The sequence below is a fragment of the Hemitrygon akajei genome, chromosome 30 (assembly GCF_048418815.1).
Source record: "Hemitrygon akajei chromosome 30, sHemAka1.3, whole genome shotgun sequence".
In the NCBI taxonomy this organism is placed as follows: domain Eukaryota; kingdom Metazoa; phylum Chordata; class Chondrichthyes; order Myliobatiformes; family Dasyatidae; genus Hemitrygon; species Hemitrygon akajei.
In genome coordinates this window covers 12,779,345-12,791,320 of record NC_133153.1, presented here as the reverse complement: position 1 = coordinate 12,791,320, position 11,976 = coordinate 12,779,345, and the positions used below count along the sequence as shown (strand labels likewise).

At 45.9% G+C, this 11,976-nt stretch overlaps 1 protein-coding gene and 1 long non-coding RNA gene across 2 annotated transcripts; both read left to right on the top strand.

Moving 5' to 3' along the window:
- The first annotated feature begins 4,465 nt into the window (after window positions 1-4,465).
- LOC140718818 (uncharacterized) lies at window positions 4,466-6,728 on the top strand. The gene is made up of 2 exons (XR_012096801.1): window positions 4,466-5,335; window positions 6,346-6,728. It is a non-coding gene; the product is annotated as an uncharacterized lncRNA (long non-coding RNA).
- Window positions 6,729-6,869: 141 nt separating this feature from the next.
- On the top strand, window positions 6,870-11,172 carry mex3b (mex-3 RNA binding family member B). The gene is given in 4 exon segments (XM_073033002.1): window positions 6,870-6,887; window positions 6,889-6,981; window positions 7,580-7,826; window positions 8,558-11,172. Coding segments are annotated over 4 exon segments (1,743 nt in total). The 3' UTR covers window positions 9,943-11,172.
- Window positions 11,173-11,976: the final 804 nt, after the last annotated feature.

Sequence of the window (11,976 nt, the reverse complement as noted above, 5' to 3'; positions counted from 1 at the left end):
CTGTTCTTTGAGAACTTGAAGGTATATACAGTACCTATTCATACAGTCTGTCTACAGTTTCCCTCCTCCATTTCCAGGAGATTGGACAAATGCTGCTGCACCCGTGTGCATTCACTTGCGGTGCTCACATTCGACACTTTTAGCTTCTAGTCCAGCAACTCGAGCCTGTTGTAACGGCCCGGGAGAGGAAAATTTGGAGGCAGTGTTGGAGAGAGCAGAGGCGCAGTGAGCACTCTGGAGTCTGTGCCGGGTTCCTTCCTGTCGATGATTTCCTCCAGCGTTTGCTCGGTGGAAGACAAGCAAGACTGTGTTTCTCTGTGGCTGCACTAGCGGGTGATGATAACTGTTGTGCGCTTGTTCCCCAGAGGAACACTGTTTTGTTTGGCTATATTCATGTGAATGATTGAATGACAATTAAGCTTGAACTATCTATCCAAGTACAGCGTCACTTGCTGCATGTCCTAAGTTAGACTCATAGACTGATACAGCACAGAACAGGACTTTAGAACCAGCTAGTCTATGTCAACCTGATCTATTTCATAGCCCCACCTACCTGCAACATGACTATATGCTCCCCCAACCTCTCCCCTCCCATGTACCTATCCAAACCTCATGAATTGGCATCTATCACTTCCACTGACAGATCATTCCACATACGCGACAACCTCTGAATGAATACGTTTCCCCTCAGGTTCCTCTTAAATATTTTACCTTTCACCCTAAGCTTCTAGTTTTAGTCACACCTAAACTGAGGGGAGAAAGGTTGCAGGCATTCAGTCTATTTATACCCACTACTAAAGGAAACAAAAAGTACACTGCAGATGCTGGGGTAATGAATCGTAAACACAAAGTACACTCCTTCCAACCCTCCCCCCACCTTCTTTATAGGGCCCCTGCCCCCTCCCTCTTCAGTCCTGATGAAGGGTCTCAGCCCGAAATGTTGACTGCTCCATTCAACGGATGCTGCCCGACCTGCTGAGTTCATCCAGCTTGTTATTAGAGGAAACAATACACTGGACCACTGTTACACCACCACCAAGAATGTCTACCGTGCTATTCCACACCCTCACTTCGGGAAGTCTGATCACCTGGCTGTACTTCTACTCCCTGAGTATAGGCAGAGACTGAAGACTGCAGCACCAGCAGTGAGGACCAAGAAGGTCTGGACAAGAGGAGCACAGGAGTGCTTACAGGACTGCTTTGAAATGATAGACTGTTTTGTATTCAGGGATTCATCTTTGAATCTGGATGAGTATGCTGCAGTTGTTACTGACTTCATTAAAACTGTGTGGATGAGTGTGTGCCTACAAAGACTTACTGTACATTCCCAAACCAAAAGCCGTGGATGAACCAGGAGGTATGCCGTCTGCCGAAGGCCAGATCTGTGGCATTCAAGTCTGGCGACCTAGGCCTGTACCAAAAAACTAGGTATGATTTGTGGAGGGCTATTTCAAGGGTGGAGAAAGTTTCAAATGAGGTTGGAGGCGACTTTGAATGTACAACAACTCTGGCAGGGTTTGCAAGACATTAGTTCCTACAAAGCAAAACCCAATAGCATGAATGGCAGTGATGCTTCACTACCAGATGAACTCAAAACCTTCTATGCCCACTTTGAAAGGATGAATATAACTACAGCTGTGAAGATCCCTGCTGCACCTGATGACCCTGTGATCTCTGTCTCAGAGGCCAGTGTTAGGCTGTCTTTAAAGAGGGTGAACCTTTGCAAGGCAGAATATCCCATGGAGTACCTGGTAAGGTGCTGAAAACCTGTGCCAACCAACTGGCAGGAGTATTCAAGGACATTTTCAACCTCTCACTGCAATGGACAGAAGTTCCCACTTGCTTCAGAAAGGCACAATAGTCTACGAATGGTCTACTTCTGCACCTATTGTCTATTGTCTATTGTAATAGTGCCTAAGAGGAATAATATGAGCTACCTTAATGACTATCACCCAGTAGCACTCACATCGACAGTGATGAAATGCTTTGAGAGGTTGGTCATGACTAGACTGAACGTCTGCCTCAGGAAGGACCTGGACCCATTGCAATTTGCCTATCACCACAATAGGTCAATGGCAGATGCAATCTCAATGGCTCTCCACATAGCTTTAGATCACCTGGACAACACAAACACCTACGTCAGGATGCTGTTCATTGACTATTGCTCAGCATTTAATACCATCATTCCCACAATTCTGATTGAGAAGTTGCAGAACCTGGGCCTCTGAACCTCCCTCTGCAACTGGATCTTCAACTTCCTAACAGGAAGACCACAATCTGCGTGGATTGGTGATAACATCTCCTCTTCGCTGATGATCAACACTGGCGCACCTCAGGGGTGTGTGCTTAGCCCACTGCTCTACTCTCTCTAAATCCATGACTGTGTGGCTAGGCATAGCTCAAATACTATCTATAAATTTGCTGTTGATACAGCCAATGCTGGTAGAATCTCAGATGGTGACGAGAGGAGGAAGATATGTTGAGTAGTGGAGTGGTGTCACACCAACAACCTGGTACTCAACATCAGTAAGATGAAAGAGCAGATTTTGGACTTCAGGAAGGGTAAGACGAAGGAACACATACCAATCCTTATAGTGGGATCAGAAGTGGAGAGAGTGATCAGTTTCAAGTTCCTGGGTGTCTAGATCTCTGAGGACCTAACCTGGTCCCAACATATCGATGCAGTTATAAAGAAGGTAAGACAGCAACTATAATTCATTAAGAGATTTGGTATGTCAACAAATACACTCAAAAATTTCAATAGATGTACTAGATGTACCATAAAGAGCATTCTGACAGGCTGCATCACTGTCTGGTATGGTGGGGGACGGGGGTGTGGGGGGCGGGGGGGGGGGAACGGACTATAGGACCGAAAGAAGCTGCAGAGGGTTGTAAATCTAGTCAGCTTCATCTTGGGTACTAGCCGACAAAGTACCCAGAACATCTTCAAGGAGTGGTTTCTCAGAAAGGCAGCGTCCATTATTAAGGACCTCCAGCACCCAGGGCATGTCCTTTTCTCACTGTTACCATCAGGTAGGAGATACAGAAGCCTGAAGGCACACACTCAGCGATTTAGGAACAGCTTCTTCCCCTCTGCCATCTGATTCCTAAATGGACATTGGACCCGTGAACACTACCTCACTTTTTAATATATATTATTTCTGTTTTTTGCACGATATTTAATCTATTCAATATACGTAAACTGTAATGTATTTATTATTATTTTCTCTCTTCTATATGATGTATTGCATTGAGCTGCTGCTGCTAAGTTAACAAATTTCACGACACATGCTGGTGATAATGAACCTGATTCTGATTCATAATTCTGCACACTACGACATGATTCCTCCTATTTTCCTGCCCTTCAGGGAATAAAACCATAACCTATTCAACCTTTCCCTGTCTCAATTCCCAATTCATAATTCAAGAAAATCTTGTTTTAATGGTCTGCACCGGCAAGTTTGATTACAACAAGCAAACGGAGAAACGTGAGATCACAGTTGAGTTTACAGCGCCACAGAGGAATGAGCTCCTGGTACAATCTGTATTTTATGGTGTGGGAGGTGATGCAAGCAGAGATTCTCACTGTGTGTATGAAACTTCACCCACACCATTTTAAGGACATATCTTCCTGCACATTCTCCAACGCATTCCACCACAGGCCGTTTGTTATAGAAAAGCGTCTCTCCAACCAAATATAATGCACCCGAAGCCAGCAGTGAACCACTCTGAGAATGCGCTTAGAATCAGCCAGGTCGCTTTTGTTCAGACCCACAGTAGGCGTTCTTAAATTAAATGCAGAAATATTTTCGATACGATTAAATGTTTCGTGGTATTCCGCCTTCTTTATAAAAGTAGCTCAGGAAAACGGTTTTTTTTTGTAAAGTTTTGAATTGTTTAACTGACCACAAGAAGAATCATGTAGGACACGGAATGGGCGTGAATAATTATTATTAACAAGACATAACTCAAACCAATGGCTAATGCCTGTTAAATTTGCTCCTATAATATGCACGGTAGTATGTGTTGTCAAATGTTATTGGTCGGCCGAGATAAATATTCAGCACGCATGTTTAAAAGGAGGCGACAAAGCAGTTTGCCCCCGACTTCAGCACGTTGCAGATTCGGTGTGGGGTTCATTGTTTGGCGTGTAGTGCATGCTTTATCCCTTTCTGAACACGGATATAAGCGTAAATAAAATCAGGAAAATAGACAGAGTAATTGCACTCTAGAGGGAAGAAAATACACGCCCGTCTTTATTCCTGACGTGTAAAAAAATTTGCATTGTGTTTTTCAACACAAGGCGTGAATTTCTTTTCAGATCCCACGGTGTTTGACAATCAAACGAACAGTGAACACATATCCTCTACATGAAGCACCCTACATTAACTTGCCCTAATGCTGAGACTGCGTTATAACGCCAGTTTATACAGAGTCGTATTTCCTTCCCCTTGCACCAGGGAGCTCTGGGGAGTCATAGCAAAGGTGTATCATCTGTGGGACACAATTGACTTTTGGTCCTGCTTCATCTCGCAGGGTGCGCCGCATTGTCTGGGGTTCGTACATTAACAGGAGTCACAATCAGCTTTCAACCCAGGAGGACCTCAAAAAAAAACATCTGAGTGCCACAGTATTTATCTCCGCGTTTTAAACATCGCCGGATAAATTCAAAATAGCGACAAGGACTTCGCTCAGCCTGCAGATGAAGGCCAGCATATGATGCAAATAAGCTGCTTGCTAAAGGAGTATGTCGAGGAAATAATTTAAGACACTAACGCAGTTAACGTGTTATAAGGTTAATGTGATTATGTTAACTAGACAGGCAGAGGGATATGGACAAAAGCTTCCCCTTTGAGGGGTTTTGAAGCAGTCTATATTAACATAAGCATTGTGCGGTAGCGCTGCCACTTTCCGTCCCAGTGATTTCGCACCGAGCAGCAGCGTCTTTGTCTCCCTCCCGAGCCTCACTTCCACAAATAGCCTTTTCTTCAAATCAGAATGAAAACTCGAGTATTATGGAATTCTGTCCTGTGAGTGGCTGTTACCGGTTTTAAATGACGTGTTCCTCCCCTCCGCTTTCAGTTGTCGCGCAGCATTTTTATGAAAATATTTGTATTGAAAACTCTTGCCTTTAATTATATTACTAGACACCCTGAATGCTTGATTTCATGATTCTCTTTGATTACGCTATGTTAAGGATATTACATTTCAAAGGGTGCAAATTTTTGATTGTCTGATTATAATTATATACGGGATACCGCTGCAACCAGATTAACTGCTAAAGCATGGTTACTGCAATTTCATTAACACACAGTAAAACGTGGATATAAACCAGGTATGTATAACACTTATGTTGCAAGCTTTATTCTCTGGTAATTGGTGTAGATATAAATAAAACAAATTAGACAGATTTCTTTCCCGCCCGTGGTTACTTAATCGTCATTGAATTAACCACTCCCGTAATCTCAGTGGAAATGAAAATGTAGAGATAACAAGAATGAGTAAACACTGGGCGGAAATGGGTGTGTTTACCTGCCCAGTTCATCTGTGCCCGATTATTATTATTTGATACCAAGTGTGATCGTAAACCCGGCCCTCCTGGACACATGAATACGATGCTTCGTTTATATGCAAGAGACTAGAAAGAGAATTAATCCCGCCATGCCTCCCCGGCAACTGGAATGACAGCATGCGACTGATGTTAACAGTAATATTAGTATATATTGTAATTATAGAGCTGTGACTGTCACAGTCCTTTTCATTGTTCAGGAATCCTACCGGCGAGATGTATTGGAATGGTAAAGAACCGCAAATTCCCAACCATCACACACTATTTTAAACATATTCTCTATTGTGTGTGAAGGCGTTGGGGGAGGGAGATTGGATTTGCAATTAGCTAACTCGCGGAGCTGGTTCTGACGTAACTGCAATTGCATAGCCCGCTTGACTTTAAAATATAAGGCGACATTCTTTTCGATAACTGACAAAAGTTTTCTTTTGCATTTGATTTGGTTGATGGTTTATTATTTCCAATTGTACAATCAATAATACGCAGCACTTCTCCACCCCACACAAAAAAAAACCCGACTGCAACGTCGCCGAACGTAATAACAATTGCAACAAAGCCACGCTTGGGCTTGAGATTCGGAGCGAGGGGCTACCTGCTTTAGCTGTGGACATGAGTTAGGCGGATACGGAATATATCTTGGCGTTTCTCCTGGATTTCAATTGGCACCGCTCAACTTTCTCACACACAAAAAAACTACCTCCAAGACAATAAGTCAGTCATTAAATAATCGCATAACACCCCGGTAAAATTATAACGCCCATTGTTCTTATTTGCAGCTATCGTATGATAGTGGGCTGGATCATCAATATCAGAAACAGCAACAGCATGCAGTGATAATTTGTCTGCACCCTGGTAGGTACGAGATGCCTATCAATCGACTATCAGCCAGATCAGAAATTTCACTGAGATTTATATTTTACCTTGACAGGGTGCTTGTGATAATTAAATTTACAGCTATTTATTACACTCTCTGTGGCCGATGAGAGCGATTTGATGATTTCTCAATGAGAATATCCTGACCACTCGTGTCAGTAAATCAAGATATTGGGAGAAAGGCTCGATTATTGGAGCCTAAGTGACAAGAAAACCTTTCAGATTGTTTTTAAATATATTCCCAACAGCTGCTCTGAATGAAAATAAACGTCTCCATGCTGCAGGTCGCATTGTTTCATTGTTCAAGAGTAGTAAACGGGAGCAGCCGCGGGGGTGGGGGGGGGGGGGGAGGTGGGATTGAAGGAGGATCCCATTCACTCGCGGTGCCTTGGCTCCCTCCCTCCCTCTCCGGCACAGAAAAGGGCCAATGAGGCGGCGCGCCGCTTAACCTCTGCCCGCCGACCCCGCCGTGTGTGCCTGATGTCATGGGGCCGCACTGCTCGGCAGCGCTGCCGGGGCTGAGGCTGGAGGAAGACGCGGTGAGACGGTGCTGAAAGCGGGCAGGCGGGCGAGGGAGCCAGCCGGCCCCTACAGAGAGAGAAGGGAGGGGAGGGGAGCCAGTCAGCCAGCCTGCCGTGCGGAGCCGAGCACTGCCGCCGGCTGCCCGGGGAGGGGTGGGTGGGTGGGGGCTGCAGCTAAAAATTAACACAAAGAAACCCCGGCCACCTCCACAGACCGGCTGTGGGTGCCACCGCGCCGCGATCGCTGGCTGCCTCCTCCCCGGCTCCTCCTCCCGCTGGCCCCGTGTACCCACAACACAAAGGAAGTGGGGGGAGGCGGCGGCCGCGGCGTCACACCGCGTCCCAGGAGCCGGCCACGGCTCGGCCTCGCTCCCGGCTGCCTCTCCTACGCTCATTCGATCCCACTCCAGCTTTTGCTCTGTCTCTCTCCTTCCCTCCCCACCCCCTCCTCCTTCACTACCCCCACCCCTCCCTCTCTCTCTCTCTTTCTCTCCCTATACCCTCCCCTCCCTTTTGCTTTTGTCTGATTCCTTCCTGCTTCTCTCGGGCTCAGCCTCTGTTCTGTCTTCCCCCCTCTCTCTCTCTCTCTCTCCCTCTCTCTCCCCTTTAATAAAAGATGCCGAGCTCGCTTTTTGCCGACATGGAGCGGAACCCCGGCGGCAGCAACAACAACGGCGGCGGCGGAGAGACGCTGGATGACCAGAGAGCGCTGCAGATCGCCCTGGATCAGCTCTCGCTGCTGGGTCTGGACAACGACGATAGCTCTATTTACGACAACGAGCCGAGGAAAAAGAGCGTCAACATGACCGAGTGTGTACCCGTGCCGAGCTCGGAGCATGTAGCAGAGATCGTGGGGAGACAAGGTAACAAGGAGCGGGGTCCGTGTCCCCACCCCTCCCTTATGAGTAAAATATTGCATTTTGGCTTTGATGCTGATTGAATACATTGTCTCTCTATATTACGTGAAGTAGAGTTGCTTTGCATGGTCTTGATACAATCTATCTGTTTGTACTGTATCTACTTTATCTCCATCCTGTTACAATGTATCTCTACGCTGTGCATCTATTACTTTGCACCCTATAGAATATCGCCTTACATCATGCATCAAAGTCTGACTGTTATATATATACTATATCCTCACTAATTACAGTCTATACTGCACCTTCACCGTGCATCTATGATGCACACAATTCCATGCTACACTCTCTACGCCTTGCAAACTGTAAAGGTCCTTACCCTGTGTCTCGCATGCAGTCTTTTGTATTTGGGAGCACACCGAGAGAAAAAAAGACACGGCACTGCTCGGTTTAGACCTGTGAAAGAGTGAGGGAGTAATGTTTGCAGCGGAAATCTTGTACACTGTTTTCGGACTGTTGGCTCGAACTCTCTCCCCCACCCCCTTTCCTTGAGTAATTGAGTAACTGATGACAAAGGAGAGTACAGATATGTGAGAGGAGCGCATTGTGCGGGTAGAAACGCGTCAAACCAACCTGTTCGGAGTCGCGGTTTTATTTCCACCTGTTTTTTTTTGTGCATTGGTGACTAAAGGATAAGATTTGTTTTGTGTGTCTCTGTCTCTGCATTGTTTCTAAAGGTTGCAAAATCAAAGCTTTGCGGGCGAAGACCAACACCTACATCAAGACCCCAGTGCGAGGGGAGGAGCCAGTGTTCGTCGTGACCGGCCGCAAAGAGGATGTGGCCATGGCCAGGCGAGAGATCATCTCAGCGGCCGAGCACTTCTCCATGATCCGAGCGTCTCGCAACAAGAACACGGCGCTAAACGGCGCGGCGCCGGGGCCGCCCAACCTCCCAGGTCAGACCACCATCCAAGTGCGGGTGCCTTACCGAGTGGTAGGGCTAGTGGTTGGGCCGAAGGGGGCGACCATCAAACGCATCCAGCAGCAGACCCACACCTACATCGTCACTCCGAGCCGAGATAAGGAGCCCGTTTTCGAAGTGACCGGCATGCCCGAAAATGTGGACCGGGCCCGGGAAGAGATCGAGGCTCACATTGCCATGAGGACTGGCGGTCTGATCGAACTGACCGACGACAACGATTTCCACGCTAACGGCACCGACGTGGGCTTTGAACTGAACGGAGCGGGCAGCCTGTGGAGCAAGCCGACTCCGGGCCGCAAACCCTTCTGCAGCTACCGCAATGACAGCTCCAGCTCGCTGGGCAGTGCCTCCACCGACTCCTACTTCGGGACGGCCGGCCGCCTAGCCGACTACAGTCCGCCCGCCGCCCACTTCTCCGTCAACGGCGGCCACGCCAACGGCTTCGCTTACAGCGACTCGCTCCCTGCCGCCGAAGCCGAGCGCGACTTGGGCTTCGAGTCGCCCAGCTTCGACCCGGCGCCCGCTCCCCCCGCCTCCGCCATCCTGTGGTCCCAGTACGAGCGGCCGTCCGCCGCCGCCACTACTAACGGGGTCTACCCACCCGCCGCCACCGCCTCCAACAACGGGGCATCGTCCAGCCAGCAGCAGCAGCAGCGGAGAGCTAACGGAGGAGGCCCTCCCCGGCTCTCCCCTCCCCCTCCTCCGCCGCCTCCACCCCCACCTCCTCCGCTGCAAGCTAACGGCGGCCCCGACCACCACCCGCTGGCCCGTCGGGTGCGCAGCGACCCGCTCAGCGGAGTCGCTTCACCCATCGGTCTGGTACCCTTCCCGGCGGGCGGAGGACCCGGCGCTGGCGGGATGCTGCCTGGCGCCCACCTCGCTGGCGGGGTCCTCGCCGAAGCTGGCGGTTCTTGCTCCTCTTCCTCATCCTCATCTTCGTCCTCCTCGTCCTCCAGTATGAGGAGGAAAGGCAGCCGCGACTGCCTGATGTGCTTGGAGAGCGAGGTGATCGCCGCCCTGGTCCCCTGCGGACACAATCTCTTCTGCATGGATTGTGCAAACCGCATCTGTGAGAACAACCAGCCCGAATGCCCCGTGTGTCGCAAAGCTGTTACTCAGGCTATACGTATATTTTCTTAAAATGCAAACAAAATACTCCTTTGTAATACCGCATCCTGAAAAGTTAGCAAAAAAACCTACATCATCAAACATATCGCGTTTATTATGTGAAATCCGCAGGTTTAAGAGAATTCTAAAGCAGAATTGCATTACAGATTGAAGTATTTTATTCTTTTTTGACTTGAAAAATTATATTTCGTATGGCAGATGTTTACAAGTATTTTAATTTAATTTCAGTGAAACTTTTTTGTAGCTGGGTTAAAAAACTTTTTATTTTCGAATGGCCTTTTAACTAGGGCACCACGAACACTGTATGGTTTTGTTAATAATCACACAATACTGTTGCCTGACTGTGAGACCACACCGAGCAGTATTCAGGAGGGAAGGAGGTTCTGCAAAAAAAAAAGTGAAAGAGACTTTTAAAATAAACCCGCTTCACCCAGCATATTTTCTAGTCAATGATATAAAACATATTTTATTCTATATTATTACGAAAATGAAATTATAAAGTAGCAAAAATCAATGAAAGGAAACAGTTAAGCTTTCTAACATTTGTATAAGTAGAATCCAGTGAAAAATTACAGATTCTGTTGCACCACTATAGTTTTTAGTATTTCTATTTTAATACATTTGTTTACCACTTGTTTATGTATATGTAGGTGAAGTTACTTGATCGTAAATGTACTTTATTGAGCAAAGTTTAAAAACGAAATATATTTTATTTTATGATAAAGGGCCTTTAACCTCATGGTCAAATACTAATATTATATTTGCTGAGACAAGAATTGAAATTGTATCAAGAGTTTTATTTTTCTGACATTTAAAGTTCTACATAATAAAGGTAAAACTTAAGTAATGGTGCTACTTCATGTTTTTTTAAGTATTTCTATATAAATAAAATTGGTACATGGAATCAATAATTCTTGAAGCATCTGTTGGTCTTAATATACTACACACACTTGTGGGCATGTGTAGGCCAAATTCTTGAAAGAAAGCAACAAATATCTTAAGTAAGCAATTTGTGAATGGGTTAATGAGATGACAATGGGAGATGATATTTGCATCAGTACAAAATACCTGATTATGTATGCACACTATAGATCTATTTAAAAAATCTGTATTATAGTCATGCTAAGATACTGTGAATACAATAGTGTACTACAGCTACATTGATAGTTGCTGCATGTGCTGTTGGCTTGTAGTTCAGACTGTTAATTTGCAATAAATGCCAATTGAATTATTTTTAAACTATTGTGGATTTTTGAAAGTAATTGGGTAGGGGATTTACAATTAACGTTTTTCTAACATTGTGCCTAACTGTTCTCTGAATGTGATAGATCTAAGTTAATTTCTGTGTTTGGTGTGGTTCTGAAATGGTTTGGGGTCTCTGGGCACTTAGACATACAGACGAAAACTCCAGCTGTCGTGACAATAATGGACCATAGCAGTCTTGGCCTTAATGTGGCTCCAGATTCAATGAATTGGAAACGTTTCCTTTTCACTAGCCTTGCATGACCTGTCTTCTGTTACAGTGAAATTTTTCAGTTGGACTCTTTCCAGATAACATGAAGCTACAGCTGCTATTGCCAAGTGCTATTAGGTGTGGTCTGAGTTGAAGCTCAGACGGAAAAGTTTCTGAAACAGTAATGCAGATGTTCTATGGGGGAGAGATTTTTAAACAAAACACTTTTCTGTCAACCAAACTGGTGAGAATGGGATCCGGCCACATATACAGATTTTTATGGTATTCAAAGTGCTGACTGCAGGTAAGAGTAAAAATACTGCAGTGGAGAAATTAGCTGTCAAGGGGAGGGGGAGCTGCAAAATCATGGAATGAAACTATAATATCTGTGTTTCATCCCCTATGTGGCTTAGTTCGGTGAAACAGAATCCATGGGTTAACATGAACAATGTAGCATATAACATATCTGCCACAGATGGATATTGCTAGTGCTATTAATCTAAAGATTACAATTGCTTCATAAACCTTAAGACTAGAATTAGAAATATTTTAGATTTGCTAAACTACATTTTTCTATGGCTTTATTTGGTAAA